Genomic DNA, 20,130 nt, shown 5'->3' on the forward strand with positions numbered 1-20,130 from the left:
TACTGCACTCCATTTTATTTTTTGCCGCTTTCAATTTGGCACTGCACTTGGTGCAGGAATACACATAAATTTTTGTCTTATGAGTTGAACAGAAATTTAATGTGAAGGCTTAAATAGAGAAAGGAATTGTCTTAAATGCGGTTAGGGATTCATTTAGTGTTTGGTCAAAAAACAAACACAGATTTCAATTAGGTCCAATCTTTTTTGTATTCTGGTTTTTGCTATATCCTTACTTGCACTTAAATGCATGAATAAATATCTTAGTTTATGTTCCTTTCTGACCTGCAGGGTTGTGCACAGACTTGATCTTTCGAAGTCCAGAGCTTCTGTTCTTACTTCGGTTAGCCTAATTTATTTTAGTTCTTCAAACTGTTGTGCTTTTTAATTTGTTCCAGATGTATCCATTGCAATTGACTTCCTGATTTTCTATTGGCATTTAGGACATGACCACCATTGGCAACTCGTTATTCTTTTTGGGTAGTCGGTTGGGCGATAGTTTACTCGTGCAGTTTTCTTGTGGTGGCATGGGAACGTCACCATTGCCTCTTGTTTTGAAGGATGAGGTTTGTATTGGAACTCCATAACCAACTTTGTCTACTATGCTTTTTTTTTTTAGCATTTGAGGATTTGCTACAGTAATATATTTCCTTTTTCTAAACTTCGACTTGTGAAACATTTACTCTGTCTCAACCATCTGATCATCTACCGGATTCTTTTAGAATGCAATTGCAGTTGCACTTGTCCAAGCATTCTTGTTTTTATAAGAACATGGGAATTCTTGAATTGTTCTCAAATCTCAATATGCTTCTATATTGATATCCTGTGGTACTATCTCCTAATATTAAATTTCAGAGCTAAGACCTTTTTCCATTTATAACTTTAGGCTGCAGATATTGAAGGAGATGTCCCTTCAGCGAAGAGATTACGGAGATCACCTTCTGATGCTTTACAAGATATGTTTAATGGTGAAGAGCTTTCCTTATATGGTTCAGCTCCAAATAACACACAGTCAGCACAGGTTGAGTATGCTTCTTCCAACACTGCAGGCCTTCATTCTCTTGTGTTTTGTTTTCTTGCTATAGTGTGTTTATTTTTTTGTGGAAGCTTGTAAAACTGTACCTGAAGAGACAATCATAAAATAGGTGTATTGGTAGCTTATATGGTCCAGCTCCAAATAATGCAGTCGGCACAGGTTGAGTATGCTTCTGCCAACACTGCAGGCCTTCATTCCCCTGTGTTTCTGTTTTCTAGCTATATATGTGTATGTTCCTTTTTTAGGAAGCATGTAAAACTCTACCTGAAGAAATAATCATAAAATACATTACATTTGTAGCTTTGGAGACAAGTGTTTTTCCTCCCTAGAATATATTCTCCTGAAGTATCAAGATCTTCAGGATCAATAGTTAAAGAGTGTACTTTTGAGCCAGGAGCTTTGGCTTGCGTTAGAAGGAATTCTTGGGGTAAAAGTGTAGGCTGAATTGATGCCAAGGAAAAGGATTGATATCAACCAACTTGGCAACAGTCTCATGACTTCTTGGCTTTGCAAAGATTATAGAAACAAGTGTTCCTAGTTTATCCAAATTCCTTGAGTTTTGTTTGTTAAATGTTTCTTGAAGATTTGAGTTGACTATGTTTATTCACATCCCCTTCCAATCACATTTCTGCACTGTGAGAACTTGACTTCTGAATTGTGAAAATCTAGATTATATTGAAGAGAAATTTTTTAGGCTTGATGCATTGCCAAATCTTGTTGGGCATGTCATTTTGGAATTTAAAGTCACAACTTTGAGAACAATTTTAATAGAAATGTAGTAAACCATTATTTTGAAGTGGCATTTATTTGATAACAATTTATTATTTCTGAGCAAGTCAACCAAGATAGTGATTTGTGTGATATAAAATCTATCTATATATACACATTTGACCATGTCTTTATTTTGCACGTTCTTCCTTTTGCCCAACACCTTTTTAGAATTTTCTGTTTCTGCTTGTCTCTGTCTTGGTTTGGTGTGTCTGTGTTATGTTAACTTTTCAGGAAGGATTCACATTGCGAGCTTTCATTTCTGTCTGCCTTTTCATTTTGATATGTTGTTGGTTAGTTTATTTTTGATCTTTCATGGAACCAAAGTGAATAATAATTTCTGATGAAATTGATTCATCTTTAGTGCTTAGATATTGGCTTTTTATCATAGTTTAGGGATTTATTTACATTTTCCTTGTAGCCTTTTTCTAATAATGCTATGCTTTGTCTTGCATGCAGAAAACTTTCTCCTTTGCTGTGAGGGATTCATTGATTAATATTGGCCCTATAAAAGATTTTGCTTATGGTTTAAGGGATAATGCTGATCCCAATGCCACGGGGATTGCTAAACAGAGCAACTATGAGCTGGTTAGTTTATAATTGTTTTTTTTTTCTTTTTGATGTGGTTAAGGGAATGTGTATGAATTAAACAATACCAAGGATGAACTATCCATAGGCATCAAAAAGTTCTACAAACTTGCCCTATAACATGATGGCTTCATTGTACTCCATGAAGTTAACGAATTTCAAATTTAATTTGAAGATGGATCACAACCCAGTTGGAACCATTGGGGAAGTAAATGTTCAACCAGTTCCACAGCCCTTATTACAGGGATAGTGCCAATTGGTCACAGAGGTGCCTCCCCCTCACCTTATCAATTGTTAGAATGGTGCCCAGTTGTTCAGTCCAGATAAAGGAAAGGCCATCCTGGCAGAGGCTTTCAGTCTACACAAATTTCTCAGAGAAATTCATTCTTCCTCCATCACAAGGAGCCTCTTGAAATGATTAAAACACAAAAAATTTCATGACTTGAAGGGGACCAGGCCCATTTTTCCTTCATTGTCCAATCTTAGGGTGAAGAAATTCAAACAATCCAAAGTGAATTATAAGGTTGTGCCTGAAGAAAGGGGAAGAAACAAAACTATCAGATAGAAGAGGAAAGTAATCATCATAGAAGCCAATTTGTCACTACCTAACTGGTACAAATCTGGGGAGCGATACAGTTAAATGTCTCTCTAACCCAAAGAAGCCAGTTTGAGTGTCAGACAGCATCTTGCTCGGCACCCCCTTCTATCAGCAAGCTTGCTCAAAGCCTACATACACTACCCTACAAGCTAATATGCCTGATTTCTCTCACATCCTCATTCTGTACCTCCTTTCTTAGGGATTAAAAGCAACAATGTAGCAGTCGGACTCTTAACTGAAGATAGTTATATCAAGAAAAGCATCGGCTTACATTTAACGTGACCCTTTAGAATATCTAAACATCCTAACAATTATGCTGAAAGAGTGCAGCAGTCATGCGATCATGACAAGGTACTGAGGGGTCAACATTTATCTTAGTGAAGGCACTTATGTCAAGAAAAGCATCAAATACACTCTCATTCCTCCTGACATCCCAAAAATGAGCCTAAAAGACCCTTGGAAGCTGGCATGAGCTCGTCTTCTGTGTTTTCTGCAGTCAAACGCTTGCAGTACAAGCAAAATCCATCCCATCTTTTTTGGGTCTCCACCACCCAGGATATCTGTAATGGTCATCACTGATCAGCATGGAATCTCCTATCAAATTTTTGTGATAATATTAGTCCTCATTTGTGCAATAGCCATCCTATGAAAATACCACATGTTTTTTCAATCCCCTAGAGCATAGAATGTTTTAAATGATTTAACTTGATCACGCTTCTACTTGCTGTTTATACGTGTTATTGATTACCTGTTGTTAAATACCGTTGTTCAATTCTTTTCCTAATATTATTCTTGTTTATTTATAATTCATAAAAAAGGGTGTCCACGATGCACGAGAGTCTCTGTTTGTGAGGGCCAGGGGAGGGTTGTATTTGCAATCCATACTGAGCAAAATTCAAAATTCTAAAAACACAATATATACTTATTTCTTACTAGATTTTACTAGTCCTAATTTTAATTTGTTTTCATTTGGATGTAATTTGCAGGTGTGCTGTTCTGGTCATGGAAAAAATGGTGCTCTTTGTGTGCTTCAGCAGTCAGTTCGCCCTGAGATGATTACTCAGGTATGCATGCATGCTATTGTCAATTCAACCATATTTGTGGTGCTTTGCGTGCTGTTTTTTTGTTGCATATTTTCTTGTATACTTTTCTCATTGTGTGTTTGTATCTGTAAAATTCAAGTGTGCTTCTAGTTTTCTGTTTCCTCACTTTTTAATTCAATACCTTTCTTGAAAGAGAACTGTTTGCATATTTACCTTTGTTCTAGTTCATTTACTTTTTGTTGGCTTCCCAATTTTTGTTAAACGAAATAATCTTTTTGCTTCATTATAAGGTGTGAGACATGATTAAGATAGTTTGGTCATGTGAGAAGAAGACCAATAGAGACTTCTATGAGAAGGGTCAACAGAAGGAACAGGTCTTAAGCAAAAGTGGTAGAGGAAGAAGAAGAAAAAACTTGGTGGGTGGCTCTTAGGTATGATATGAATTATAAGAGCCCTACAGAAGATAAGATCGCAAATAAAAATGATTGGCGAGCTAATTTCATGTAGCTGACCCACATAGTGGGATTAAGGCTTGATGTGTTGTGTTGAAAAGACCTTCCCGCATTGTTTTATGAAGAGAAAATTTGTAGTTTGCAAGGAGGTGAACTTGGGAGTGAAGCTATAGTTCTTTGTTTGGGTTGATGGTGGCTCTCTATTTTTCACCACTTCTGTTATCCTTTTCCTCCTATTATTTTAATTGCTGATTGGACATCCTGTGAATTATATTGGTCTCCTATCAGGATAGTTGGCTTAATATATACACAATAGATGAGGCAGTTCCTGGTTTCTTTGTTTTTAAGGTTAATACAATGCAATCTATTATGAAAATCAACAGAAAGTGGCCGTGTCTGAATAGGATGTATAGCCTTTGTAAATCATTTTCTAGCAGGAGGATGGATGAATACAAATAATGAAGAATTATCTACATGCTTTAAATCCCCCACCTTCCACCCCACTTGCTGTAATACATTTCTTGCCTATATTTGCATAAAAAGAAATTTATATATGCTTAAGGGAGTTGGGGACGCACATGCATAATTTCTCTTCAGTTCACATTTCCTCTCCATGCTATGAAAATTAACACATGAATTTTGTATATGCATCTTATATCCACAATGACATATCTTGGTAGTTTTATAGAAAAGTCTAACCTCCAACGTCTCTTCACTATTACCTGAAGTTACTGTTAAAACTCAGCCTGGGCCCTTGTGCAGATTTAGTAGGATTTCGTCAAGAGGCATGCTTCTGTTTTGCAACAATTTAAAATATAGCTTTCTATGTTTTGCAGGAACAATTACCCGGTTGCAAGGGAATATGGACTGTGTACCACAAGAACACACGCAGTCATAATGTTGATTCTTCAAGGACGGATTTGGAGGATGATGAATATCATGCATATTTGATTATTAGTTTGGAGACTCGTACCATGGTAATTACATTCACATGTCATTGTTCAATTTCTGTTAAATTTTTTCAATTATCCATTCTAGTATTACACTTGCTCATATTGAGTAAAAAGCTCTTACTTTTTCACTATAATTTTGGCTGAAAACCTGTGGAAGAGGGGGTTAATTGGATTTTAGTATGTTTGTGATTTAAAATATCCTAAAATACTTTAAAGTACAATTCTAGATACATGAAATTAATTGATAACTAAGCCAAATGAGTGGATGATGCACAAGACACAAAAATGAACAAGGAAAGGTAATGATACCCAATTTTATAGCGGATTAACTTTGATGAAAAAGCCTACAATTACTTCTCATGGGATTCCTTCAAGATTTCCGGTATTGTTTGATAGCTTCGTAAGAGCTATACTCCCTGCTGTTAGCCTACCCCCATAGGAGGTTTTTTGTCAAAAACTCAAAAATAAAGAGGCCCCCCTATAGCAGTGTTATGAAGTTTTAAAAAATGACTTTTGCTGCAAGAATTACTCTTGATAAATTCCAATGAGTTGCCAACGTCTTTCAAATTATTAGAATAATCAAACGTTTCTATATTGTTACGCACAATATATTCAGTGACTTTGATTAAGATATAGTTGAAGTTTTCAACACTTAACCCAAAATCAGTTTGGGTGTCCACAACTTAATCTATAGTTTTTACCATTACTTGTGTTCGACATACTCCTTTTGATGCTGACACAGTGAAGTAGAATGTTGAATTGGAAAATTCGGGCACCTCTAAGTTAACTAAGATTTTTTTACCCTTTAATCGCCAACATCCTTGAAGTTGACTGAAACTCTTCATGGAGTCAAATTGTTACCAGTAAGTAGATATGTAAAAATGTCCTGAGGTCCAAGCTTAGCCTTATTGTGTCAGTTTCTATCCATCAAAATATATTTCTTAAAATTTTGAAATTAATAAGACATTTATGACCCATATAGTTATGGTTTTGAAAATTATTTTCTAGTTTCAAAAACAGATAAACCTGATAGTAACTAGTTTGTAAATTAGTTTAAAAAATTATTTTACAAAATATGTCAGTTTTAAGAAATAATACAAAATATTTTTGTTGATTTCAATAATCATTTCATCCACAAATGACAATTATGGTGTTTTCAATGTTCTTAGTTTCTAACAGGGAAAAAAAGAATGTAGCCTTGAGGATTAGAAGACACTAATAATCTTCTTTAGTCAGGAAAAGTAGCCACTAGCAATCCATGGTTCAAGTAGCATCTGAAGAATGGGAAAAAAGCAAATTTAAGTGATTTATAGTTATTTCCTCTGTCTCCTTTATGGGTTTGTAGGGGGAGTATGGTTTTTCATTGTTTTATAATGTATGAATTTGTCACTTGCTTATAAATTTAAGTTAAACAAATTTATACAGGATTGTTTCATTTTAAACCCAATAATTAACTAGTCCATGCCATAATTTTAAATATTTCATTTATAAGATAAGGGTGAGCTTAGTGGCAATACGACAACAACATATCCAGCCTTTATCCCACTATGTGGGGTTGGCTACATGAATTCTAGACTTCCATGTATTTTTGTCTTTTGTCATATATTCATTTAGGCTCATACACTTAATATCAAACTTTAATGTCTCTCCTAAAGTGTTCTTGGGTATGCCTCTACCTCTTTTTTTGACTAATTGTTCCATTTCATCAACTCTCCTCACAAGAGTGCTATTGGTCTCCTTCTCACATGGCTAAACCATCTTAGTCTAGTCTCTCTCATCTTCTCCTCGATTAGCACTATTCCTACCTTATTACGAATAAGCTTATTTCTAATTTTATCTTTTCTTGTATGGCCGCACATCTATCTTAGCATTCTCATTTTCGCTACGCTCGTCTTTTGCTCATGTTGATATTTGACTGCCCAACATTCTGAGCCATACAACAACACTGGTCTTATAGTTGTCCTATAGAATTTTCCTTTCAGTTTTAATGGAATTTTACCATTGCATAACACCCCTAATGTATTTCTCCATTTTAGCCAACTTGCCTTAATTCTATGTGTGACATTCTCTTGAATTTCTTCATCTTTTTGAATCACTGATCCCAAATATCAAAAATGGTCTTTTCTTTGTAAGATTTGGTCTTCCAATTTTATTATAACATCCTCCACTCTTGCATTCTTACTAAATTTACATTTCATATATTGTGTTTTCCTTCTACTTAATTTAAATCCCTTAGACTCTAAATTGTTTCTCCACAACTCAAGCTTAGTGGCAATGGTAAGGTTTTTTTTTTTTTTTTTATTGGAAGGCCATGGCTCATGGGTTTGGGTTGTGAAATCGACTTTTTTGGCAATATAAGGGTAAGGCTATGTACAAAAATGATCCTCCCACACATGAACCTTGTGCACTAGGAACGCCTTGAGTTCAAACTTTAGACATAAGAAGATTTAAACGGCTATCTAAAAAATAAAAGAATATGAGGAGGGCCTATAAAGATCACTCCAGGGCCTCTTGTATGCATCATTTTACGTTTGGACTTCATTTGTCCACCTGAATCCATGTTTTTTTTTTTTTGAAAGGAGAATTCCCTTTCAGATTTTGCTGCAGTCTAACAAGATTGAGAGATAAACAGAGACCAGTCTTCAAACTAAACTCTCATTGTATTTGGAGAATTTTCCTCCCAATCATCACCCACTAGAAATCATTGAAGTCTTAACATGTGTGGAGAATCTTGATCTTAAGAGAGTTGTATGGAAAAATTGAATTGATATGATTGAAACATTTGGCCAACTTGCTGACTCAGAACAACTTATTCAACAACCCCCCCCCCCCCCCCCCAAAAAAAAAAAGAAAGAATGGAATATAAAAAAAATTAAAAAAGAATGCAAAAGATATCCCGGTTTCCAAATGCCTGCCACCAAGAAACCTCAACTGAAGTAAGACACTACGGAGGCACCAATCTCACAGACCCTTTTCTCTACCATCCTCCTATTCCACAAGATTAGTGCGCCCGTAATTTCCACATCTTCTGAGAACACCACTTGCAATGAAAGTCATACTCTAAATACCCCAATCTCCTCTAACTATGTCTCTGAATATGCAATACATCAGCCCTCCATTATTTTCATGTAGCTTTCCCTTATGAATTTTTCTCTTTAGCATTTTGACACTTTCTAATTTCCTAATAGTAATCTGTAGCTTCATAAAGGAATAGCAAGAACACCCCTCTCCTCCTTGCTGCTGCCCTGTCCCTCATAATTCACCTAGCTTCCCAACTTTTAGGCTTGCTAATCAGATGATTTCTGTGATGCCCGCTCCTACTTGGTCCCCTTGCTATCTCTCCCAACTCTGGAATTTTAATATCAGAGATGAATTTGATAACCTCCAGCTCAAACCCGAGCAGGACAAATGCATGAATATTCAAAAGACCCTTCACCTGCCTAAGCACCCTACTGAAAACCTTGGTTCCAGCTCCTGCCGGCTAACCACCATGTTGACATCTTCTGATCAAGGACTGTCAATGGATATGGAAATCAAATAGGCTCCTCCATAACTTTAACCACCTCTAGCATGCCTCCAATGCTCCCCCCCCCCCTCCTCCCTGTCAACTCTGTCCACAATGTAACATATTTTTTGAAAATTATTCTGAAATTGACAATATTTTGGGATCTCTTTGGTGAATTTCTTCCCTGTAAAAGCAGTGATATAATATGGAAAGGAAGCAACAATTTGGTGGATGGGGTGTTGAATTTTACATCAAGGTTGTGGAATGCATCTAAGGGGGTGTTCTTTTTACACATACATTATTTAGCAACTAGGTTAATATCCTTTTTCCTTCTCTTTTTGGTTATTTGTGGTATATTGTACATGGTATATAAATCCATTCTCTTGTTCTTAATAGTCATGTGAAATTCTGTAGCTTCAATTGATATTGCATGTAGCTTTCAAATTATGTGGCAAGTGTCTGGGGCTTGAACACATCTGCGATTGTTTATTTCATGTGTGCACTGCATCTGAAGACTGAAACATAGCAGATATTAAGCATATGATGGTGCATATTTCATTCATCTATCAAGAGAAAATCTTTCTTGGTTGTGTGACATTTTCTCTCATAAAATGTTCAGGTTCTAGAGGCAGCCAGTAACCTAGAGGAAGTTACTGAAACTGTCGACTACTATGTGCAGGGAGGTACAATTGCTGCAGGAAATCTCTTTGGGAGGTGACTTCCCACCCAACTATTAATGCAACATTTTTGTTTACTGAAAATTTTCTTAACACCTTATTGTTTTTCCCCTCCTATGCATGTGGGTATTTATATGTTATTTCTTCTGTTCTTTTCCCCTTCATCTGATTTTAGTTTTATTTTTGGTTTTGCTATCTTTTTAAGGCTTTAAATGCTATTGTTGGGGCTGAAAGATATCTTTTTCCATCCTCTGCACATATATTGAACTTTCTGGTTGTTTGCATGATTATATTTATCCATGGTATGTGCAACAACCAGAAACCTGTTTAATGCTTGAAGCACTGTTATTGAGGCTGTGAGATACCTTTATCCATCTTCTGTGAATGTATTCAACCTTTTGTGTTTGAAAGATTGTTTTTCTTGCTAAGGCAGTACCCTTATTATACTCTTTATGTACTTTTTTGCTTTTGTTTGTTGAGTGTCCCATATTCGCATACCTATGCCTTCCTGTATACCCAGAAGTTCTGGATGCTTATCTTGGTATTCTGGAAATTTTGCTGTATTTTATTCCCAAAAATAACTCTCGGGCCTGTTTTTGCAGGTGGTCAATTATTATTGTCAATTATCCACTCTTTTCTCCTACAAGAATTATATTCTGTGTTCTGGATTAAATCCATAGTAAATGTATTTTGATTTATTATTATTATTATTATTATTGATGCCATAATTGGCTATAGTTTAAAATCAATGTCAGTTTTCAATTTTATTTACATCTATGAAGGTGTTTTACTTAAAGTTCCAATGTCTATAGGCGTCGTGTTGTCCAAGTCTTTGCTCGTGGTGCTCGTATACTTGATGGTGCTTTTATGACTCAAGATTTAAGCTTTCGGGCTCCAAATTCTGAATCTGCTGTGGTCTCTGAAAGCTTGACAGTATCATCTGTTTCTATAGCTGATCCATTTGTGTTACTGAGAATGACAGATGGAAGTGTTCAGCTTCTCGTAGGAGGTACAACTGGTCATCCTAATCTTTTACTCCTTTTCCTAGTCACAGCTCATACATGGACTTTGATACTATGTGTGAATTTGCTTGATAAGACATTTATATGGTTTTCATTCAAGGTTGCTTCTTAGAAAGGCATAGTAATTCATCTTCCTAAAAAGCTAATTGGTGAACATTTGATTGAAGTTCTTGCTCTATAGTGCAATTATAGCATTATGTGTAATTTTATGTTAAGTTGTCTTCTTTCCTTCATGAGTATATCACCTTGATACCATTTCTGATATTTATGTATTAGTTTGATAAAAAAATTTGTGTCTTCAGTTTTGCAACATGACTTACCACCATTAACTCATGGAACAAGGAATTCCTTACTTATCTGATGCTTGAGTCTATTTGCATGTTTGGTTATTAATTATTGTGGGGCTTTTAGTCCAAACTTGAAGTCTTTGCTGTGTTAGATCTGATTGTGTGACATTCTGACTGAGACTACCTTTTGTAGTGAAATTTGTATGGTGATTCTTTTTTTGTTCATGTTTCAAGCTATAGTTTGGTTATGGTCTCCTCTTTTCTGAAACTTCTAAATTTGCTAAATATTGTTTGCACTCCATTAAACTTGGAAGTGAATGTTGGAGATATCCGTTTTTGTCAGAAAAAGAATATTTGTGGGAGAAATGTTTCCTCTAAGTCAACCACATTACTAAGTCTTGAATGACAGTTTTATCATTTCAGAGTAATTCTTTCCCCCTGGTAATGGGTCTATCCTGGAAAGTTTTAAGTTTTTATATATCAATTGCTTTAGCATAATGGTAGTAATTGAACAATTACACCTCCGCCCAAATGCTAAGTTCACTTGCCATGTCATAATTTACTATAGCCTGTTTAGAGAAGGCATACCCCCTCTGAAATGCAAAGATCATGACTTTGTGCAAACGTTTTTGGGAATATATTTCATTGAGAAGTATATTAGGTGGTCTCACATTGCTATCTAGTTTTCTGATTGATGTGTTTTATTCATCAGTTTTTTTCTACACCATAAGCAAATCTGCTAGTGTGTTATAGCATGTTTCCAGTTGTTATTCATGTTGTAGCACTTTGTCACTGTCAGTTTTATAGGAATTGAAGGGTGAATGACCTATCGTAGGAAACTAATATATTATAAGCAAATCTGCTAGTGTGGTATAGCATGTTTCCAGTTGTTATTCATATTGTAGTACTTTGTCACTGTCAGTTTTATAGGAATTGAAGGGTGAATGACCTATTGTGTAGGAAACCAATATACTAAGCAAATCTGCTAGTGTGTTATAGCATGTTTCCAGTTGTTATTCATGTTGTTAGTACTTAGTCACTTTCAGTTTTTTAGGAACTGAAGGGTTAATATCCTACAGCTTTGAGCATATTGTCCATGTTTATCTTCAAGCTTCTGTCTCCAGGTTTTAGTCAAAGTCATGTGATTGGATTAGAGCTTAAAAGTCTGATAGAGGTGGCTCTATCATATTCTCTCTAAGAGTTGATGTGTAATGAGTTGTAGCATGTTGCTAGGTTCTAGAGGTGGTAATTTTTCACTCTAAATTTTGTACTTTCTGTTCTAGTAATTGAAGTGTAAACGTGCTATTTTAGCTTGGAATAAATTTGTCTGTGTTTGTCTTCAATCTTCTTTGTCCAGGTTTTGGTCAAGGTCTTGTAACTGGTTGGAGGTGGCAATTTTTCCCATAAATTTGTCTATGTTTGTGGTGGTTTTATCATCTGTTTCTTTTAGGGTTGATGTGCAACGAGCTGAAGTTGCAACCTTATTGCTAGGTTCTAGATATCATGGTTTTTTTCGTAATTGTACATGTTCCTCTACTTCTACTTGCTTTATTTCTATTTTTGAGTTTCTTTGCAACAAAGGATGCCTTTTCTTACTCTATGGACTTGATTTCCTTGACAAGCTTGGAGAATCCTTTTCCCATATTGACTCTCCCAGGGAAATTTTTAGTTCCCCCTCTCCCCTAATAAGCAGGATCTTACACATTCTTTTTATAAGTACAGTATTTACACTTTGTACATGTAACTTTAATTTGTTGTCTACAGATCCTTCTACATGCTCAGTTTCTATCAGCATTCCAGCGGCATTTGAGAACTCAAAGAAATTGATTTCTGCCTGTACGCTGTATTATGATAAAGGACCCGAGCCATGGCTTCGGAAAACAAGTACCGATGCCTGGCTGTCAACTGGAATACAGGAGGCAATTGATGGGGCTGATGGTACAGCTCATGAGCAGGGGGACATATACTGTATTGTTTGTTATGAAAGTGGCACTCTTGAAATTTTTGATGTGCCTAATTTCAATTGTGTTTTTTCTGTGGATAAATTTGTCTCTGGAAAGACCCATCTTATAGATACCTTTATCCACGAACCATCAGGTGATCCTCAAAAGACTCTGGATAAAAATACTGAAGAAATGTCTGGCCAAGGCAGGAAAGAGAATTCTCAAAACTTGAAAGTGGTTGAGTTGGCCATGCAAAGATGGTCAGGACACCATAGTCGCCCATTTCTTTTTGGAATACTAACTGATGGAACTATTCTTTGTTACCATGCTTACCTATTTGAAGCTTCTGAGAATGCTTCCAAAAATGAGGATCTTGCTTCTGGTCAGAATTCTGCTACCCTTGGCAATATAAGCACTTCTAGGCTTAGAAATCTCAGATTTGTTCGTGTTCCATTGGATGCATATGCAAAGGAGGAGATATCTTCTGAAGCCCCGAGCCAACGAATAACTCTCTTCAAGAATGTGGGTGGTTACCAGGGGTTATTCCTTTCTGGGTCAAGGCCAGCTTGGTTCATGATATTTAGGGAACGGCTTCGGGTTCATCTACAGGTCAGTTTGAAGTTGGTTCTTTTTCCTTTCCTTTCCTTTCCTTTTTCTTTTCTTTTTACCCCTTTTCCTTTCTTTTGGGGTTTAGAGAGGCTCGATGGTCAGGGAGACTACCAGCCTGGTTTGAATCTGGGTGATGAGTGGGTAGGAAGCATTCCCATCCAAGCCTCACCCAAGAGATAGGGACAGAGTATCAGCTCTGGACCAAAAACCGAACAAACAATGGTACCTCAGAACTAGTCCACCATGTTATGTCTCCACGTCCTCGAGCTGTCCAAATCCAAAGTATGTGGAATTGGAGAAGCAATTCAAACAATGGTCGCCTTGGAAGAGCCGTCAATCTCCATCTAGCCTTTCAAGGAAAGCCTAACTTCTTTGCTGAAAAGGGTTTGATAGCATGAACTTAAAATAACCGTCCTCTTGATAAAGATTGACACGGGTCAATTTCTCAATCCTAGAGATTCCATCTAGACTGTGGGGAAAGTTAACATCTTTTGGGGAAAGGGGAAAGCACTTCCATATTGTCACCCTCTTTTTTCTCTAGGAAAATGTCATTCAAAGGAAAACACCAAACACCAACCAACCATCCACCCAAAACTTTACCTACCAATCAACATTTGTCTTCTATTTAGAATGTGGTTATTAAACTCACCCTTTAATGCACATAATGCTCTGCTAACCTAACGCCACAAGGAGTCCTAATGTTGCACATGAATGACCACTCCCTGGCCCCCAACTCCCTAAAACTCCGCCACAAAAAATAAATAAATAATTGGATCTGTTTTGCCGTCATAACACATCCCTATAAAGAAAATTATTACATACAACTGGTAACCACAGAGGGCTTCATTAAAGAGCCCTAACTTCTTAATTCTTAGTTGACGCAGCGTATAGCGCGAGTGTGAAGAAAACACACCAAAATAAACACTTGAAAGAACAAACTTCAATAGTCGAAGCTTGGCTTTCAAGAAGACGCAAAAACAAGACTGTTTTGCTAAGAAAACCCAAATAGGTTGCTGAAATTTGATTGAGAAAAACTTGATTACAAATTCTAGATCCTAGGTATATTTATAGTATTTGACTAATCCAAATCCATCTAATATTTGTAAACAAAATCCAACTAGAATCCTAATAAAAATAAAACCCTAATCAAACATGAAATAGAATTCTAAATCAAGTAGAAATATGAAGTAGAATTCTAAAACTTAAGAAGTATTAAAATATTGTTCCGGCGTTACTATTCCATTGATACTGTTCGGTTTGGTCGGGTTGAACTTGGGCCAGGTCTTGATTGGTGACCGCATCATTCACCTCCACTTGAGAAAAAATTTAACCTCGAATTTTGATCCGAGTAGGACAAATCCACGTTTAGCAAGTACAAAGAGAGATTAGCCACTTTGAATATTTAGAAATACCCATATGATTAGGCAAATCCACGACATAAGCATTGTCATTGGTCTTCTTTGGAATCTTGTAAGGACCATACTTCTTTGGTTTGAACTTGTTTTGCTTTTTTGTTGGAATCCGTTCCTTCTTCAAGAATATCATGACTTCATCTCCAACCTCAAATACCTTGTGCTTCCTATGCTTGTTAGCTGTCGCCTTGTACTTCTTATTTGTGCAACTTTTTCTTGACATCTTCCTGAATTGCTCGGACTTTTCTGCTAAGGGAACATGAGAAAGACATTCCTCCCCTTCTTAGCCATACCTGGGTTGGCATGGGTCCAACCATCTCCATGTTTGTTGCCATCTGTCTCCACTGTATTATTATTGTTAGATTGAGGACGTTGAACATTCCATCTTGAGTGCTTTTCTAATATGGTAAATTTTATCATAAGTCCTCCTATTTTCATCAGCTTTCTTGATTTTGACTCCTCAACAGCTTCCAAATTCATCTGTAGATTTTTCTTGCCTGGGGAAATATTCTTTTGCAATTGTTTCGAATAGAGGCTTATTCATGACTACCAGCTATCTCTCCATCACTTAAAATATTGATGCTTGAATCCTTCTTTGGTCTAAGCACTTGATCAGGTATAGCAGCAACTGTTACAACATTCTCAGTTTCAGAATCTAATTTCAGATTAATATCAAAAGCAGTTGCACTACCCGAGTTAACTAGCCCGGGAGATCCAACACCCCTATCCACAAAGAGACCCATGTAACCATCTTGTTTTTGCAATCGCGAAGGTGAATATGTTCCTATTGCCTTCGATTCAACCATGCCAGAATTTGAATAAACTGTAGAAAAATTTGCTACCATGACCTCCATCTCCTTTACAGTAGCAAGCCGATCAAAAGAAACACTACCATCCTTGGATTGTGAAGCAAGGCCTGAGCCCTCGGGACTGGAAAATACCCCTGTATGAGTCAATAATCTTGGAGTTTCTGTCATGTTAGCAGCATAAATCAGACCTGAGTTTGCAAACGTTGAGGTTGCTGGGACAACATAATCTTCAAAATCAAGCTCCAAACTCATTGAAAAGCCATTCTTTAGTTTATACTCGTCGTTTCCCCAATGGTTTGTGTTGCTGCGCATTCCTCCTAACCACTTGACCACTAGGGTCGGCTATCATACAACCAAGATCATCCTTATCGTCTCTATCATCCATCATTGGTCTTCTAGGATTAATGAGGACATGATTAATGGCTGGTCTTCCCGGTTTAATGTAGCCAGCTTGATTCACGCTATTAGTCCGGTTCCGATTATCCTTAACTCGTTGTAAAATGCCCAATTGGTTGCGGATTTGCTCCAATTGCTGCTCCATTGTACGAGTTATTTCCCATTGTTCTTCGATTGCTCTCCAAACCACGGGCAGCCCCCGATCATCGTCACGAGGTTGGTTGCTACCGTTATGTTCAAGATTGATCATCTGATTGGTTGATGAACCGCTCTAATACCACTTGACGCAGCGTGTAGCGTGAGTGTGAAGAAAACACACCAAAATAAACCCTTGAAAGAACAAACTTCAATAGTCGAAGCTTGGTTTTCAAGAAGACGCAAAAACAAAACTGTTTTGCTAAGAAAACTTAAATAGGTTGCTGAAATTTGATTGAGAAAAACTTGATTACAAACTCTAGATCCTAGACATATTTATAGTATTTGACTAATCCAAATCCATCTAATATTTGTAAACAAAATTCAACTAGAATCCTAATAGAAATAAATCCTAAGTAAAAGTCAACTAGAATCCTAATAAAAATAAAACCCTAATCAAATATGAAGTAGAATCCTAAATCAAGTAGAAACATGAAGTAGAATCCTAAATCAAGTAGAAACATGAAATAGAATTCTAAATCAAGTAGAAACATAAAGTAGAATTCTAAAACTTAAGAAGTATTAAATATTGTTCTGGCGCTACTATTCCGGTGATACTGTTCCGGTTTGGTCGGGTCGAACTTGGGCCAGGTCTTAATTGGTGACCGCATCATTAGTCCTTCCCCTGAAGATATAATCACTATAGAGCTTTTCAAACTTGTTAACCACTGAGGTAGGTACTGTAGAGAAAGGACTTTATACAAGAGGCCAGAGAGGTGCCCTTGTGGGGAGCAAGCTTAACTTCCTTTCAATCAAATTCCATCTCTGTGGTGGAACGGCTTTACCTGAAATATCTCTGTGGCATCATCTGCCTCAAACTTAGTTGTCATGATCAAATTTAAGCATAAATCCAATTAAGAGGTAGGCATGGAGGCAACCCTATACCTGTAAGATGATCCAAAACTTTGGGCTGTTTGATGGCCAAATTGGGTGCCAATAAACATGAGTGTACACCTCAGAAACCTTAGCACCCTCTTGTTTGGCCCCAAAAAATAAGTGTCGCTGGCAAGGAGCTGATGAGATACCAAAGACAAGAGTCCCAGTCTTTCCTTCCATTTTCAAGCACTTTATCCAACCATTTTTTCACCCTCCGGAACATAGCGTGAAACAGTTGATATAGGAAGCTTTAAATATTATCTTGACGTACAGGTAATCATATATGTCAAGTGTATAGGATTGCACCCCTTCTATTAGTGCTCTCATATGAAAGTGCTATTTTCTTAGTATTACTTAACATGACGTTCAGTGTTAATGTAATAATTTTGAATGAAGCAACTAATCATAATTGTCATTATGATATTTTTCTCCCCTCATTTGTTGTTTTTCATTAACCATCTATACTTCTTATTTCTCTGGTCCAAGTGCTCCTCTTGTTTCTTCTCTTGCAACATAGCTGATGTGAGTATGCTACATGCCACGGTTTGAATGGTGGTTATTGGGGAATATCCTTAAATGTTATCAAAATGATAGAAACTGGGATATGAGATATTTTCTTGTGGAGTATTGTTGTGGGAAGCCATAGAGCCAATGTTTTCAACTCTGTATGTGTATGTTCTTTTCTTATTTAGTCCTTTACCCATGTCAGTGAGCCCCATACATGAGGTTGCCTGTATGAATCCTTGTTTACTGCTTGCTCCATGTAAGAAATTATCCTTGGTACAATCCAAAACAGAACTTTCAACTGGCTTTAAGGAACTGCTGTTTATTAGTCTAATTTTCTATGGTAGAAGTATATTAACTAAGCATTTTTTTCTCATTGAAGCAATGTGATGGACCTATTGCTGCCTTTGCTGTCCTTCACAATGTTAACTGCAATCATGGTCTTATATATGTGACCTCACAGGTAAGGAAATAATGTTCTGCTCAACATTTTGACCTTGCCTTGTTCTTTTAAATTTATCTCTTTTAACTACTTATTTATTTTTTGTATTAGGGTATTCTGAAAATTTGCATGCTGCCTTCTGTATCAAGCTACGACAACTATTGGCCTGTTAAAAAGGTCTGCTTCCCTTTTATGAATTATGTTTGTAGACCATTTCCATATGTTGGTATTTTCACTCTGATTGACTAATTGAAAGTTAATCTTCTAATCAGATTCCATTGAAGGGAACACCCCATCAAGTCACTTATTTTGCTGAGAAGAATCTTTACCCGCTAATTGTTTCAGTTCCAGTAAGTGGATAAATCTTTGTTTCTCAAGTGTTCTCTTTAAAGGGTTTGGCCACGCTACTTCTGTATGCACTGGAATGGATACATTTGCCAGCCGCTATTATCCATAGAAATTCACATCAACTACTTGTCATTAGATCTACAAATTTAAATTTGTTAATTAAGCTTTTTTAACCGTATTCCCTCCCCCCCAAAAACAAAATTTAAGTTACTTTATATCCTTTACCTGTAATAACAGGAAAAGAAAAAGAAAGGGAAAAAAAAACACACTCTTAATCTTTGCTCAAGGTACCCCTGGGGTTTGAACTAATTGCAGGCAGTACCCCTGAGGTTCTGGAAATAGCATTAACCTCCCTCGAATTTTCAAAATTTGCTGCACTAAATGCAATGCCCTACCATTGGTTAACCCCAGTTAAACTTTTGAATATGACTAAAATACCCTCATCTATTTGTCACTCCTTCTCCCTTTCTCCCTTCCCTCTCTCTGTTTAGAACCCGACAGTATGGTTGGGGAAGAAGAAGGCTTCCCGCTTAATGGAGCTGACTGTTAGCTGCTGATTGCTTGATGCCACGGACCTTTGGAAAAGAAAAAGATCTCACCACTGACTGTTTGAGGTTTCCATGCCTAACTGTTTTTCTTTTATTTTTTTTAATCCACTCCCAATTCTCAAAAAGTATTGTCTTTAGAAAAAATGTTGTTTGCATGTATAACTATATAATTATTTTTTTTGTGTATACATTTTTACTTTTTAATGCATTTCTAAATATATATATTTCTTATAATTAAGAAATATAATTTTTTTGTTTATTTTTTCTGTTTTTGTCAAATAAAAAGGATATATTTAGTTCAGAGAGAGAAAGAGTGATCGAGGAGAGGAGAGAGGTCTGAGGAGAGAGGAGTAAGGGTAAAATAGTCATTTGAATTCATTTTTTTAACAACAGGAGAACCAGTGCTATTTTTAAGATGTGAGGGGGTACTTTCTGCAATTAAGCCAAACCTCAGGGGTGGTCAGTGCAATTTACCCTTATTTTTTTCATTTCCTATCCTTTTCTTTTGGTAATTTGTCTGTTCCTTTATTTTCGTAATTAACTCAAAGAGTATGACTTCGTTTTCTGATAAAATAATACAGGAGAAAAGCCTGATGGAAGTATGTCATCTAATATATCAAGAATAGATGCTTTTATATCAAGGAAAGAATTGCCATAGTGGACGCAAACCCTGTATAGAGAACCAAAAAAACTAGATACAATGACCGGTCACCAAAAAACTCAAAAAATTTCAAGAGTAAATAGAATTGTCCCCGAGCAACAAAAAGGGGAATGAGAACGGTCCTCTTATGTCTAAAAGACTCTCAAAGACTTTCAAAATTCTCTCGCACCAAATACACCATAAAATACTGAGAGGATAATTTCCTAGCTTGAGAGGTCTCCTATACAGGCAAGTATATTTATTGTGGTATGAAAATAATTTCTCTTTTCAAAAATCTGTTTATTTAAAACTTGTGGTTCCCCTGGGAGAGACCTGCATATTGACCTTACTGAAATCTGTTCTTGTTGTCTAGCAGTTTTGAACTATGACCCTTGATCTCTCTTTAGTTACTCTGCGTGTGTGTTAATTTTTTTAAATCCATCTTTATAAAAATTTTGTTGCTTTGTACTTTAGATTGTGAT

General features: G+C 36.4%; 1 protein-coding gene across 2 annotated transcripts in view; it reads left to right on the forward strand.

Annotated features, from left to right (window-relative positions):
• The window catches only part of LOC127801002 (cleavage and polyadenylation specificity factor subunit 1), a 61,253-nt gene that overhangs the window by 23,471 nt on the left and 17,652 nt on the right, over positions 1-20,130 (forward strand). For both annotated transcript variants that reach the window (XM_052335744.1, XM_052335754.1), the window contains exons 9-20: positions 289-340; positions 441-563; positions 884-1,018; positions 2,261-2,389; positions 3,974-4,051; positions 5,319-5,459; positions 9,560-9,654; positions 10,430-10,626; positions 12,691-13,478; positions 18,053-18,133; positions 18,224-18,289; positions 18,385-18,462. In XM_052335744.1, coding sequence (XP_052191704.1) covers positions 289-340; positions 441-563; positions 884-1,018; positions 2,261-2,389; positions 3,974-4,051; positions 5,319-5,459; positions 9,560-9,654; positions 10,430-10,626; positions 12,691-13,478; positions 18,053-18,133; positions 18,224-18,289; positions 18,385-18,462 — 1,963 coding nt within the window. The remainder of the gene's footprint in view (positions 1-288; positions 341-440; positions 564-883; positions 1,019-2,260; positions 2,390-3,973; positions 4,052-5,318; positions 5,460-9,559; positions 9,655-10,429; positions 10,627-12,690; positions 13,479-18,052; positions 18,134-18,223; positions 18,290-18,384; positions 18,463-20,130) is intronic.

This window comes from Diospyros lotus, chromosome 1, assembly GCF_014633365.1.
Source record: "Diospyros lotus cultivar Yz01 chromosome 1, ASM1463336v1, whole genome shotgun sequence".
NCBI lineage: Eukaryota > Viridiplantae > Streptophyta > Magnoliopsida > Ericales > Ebenaceae > Diospyros > Diospyros lotus.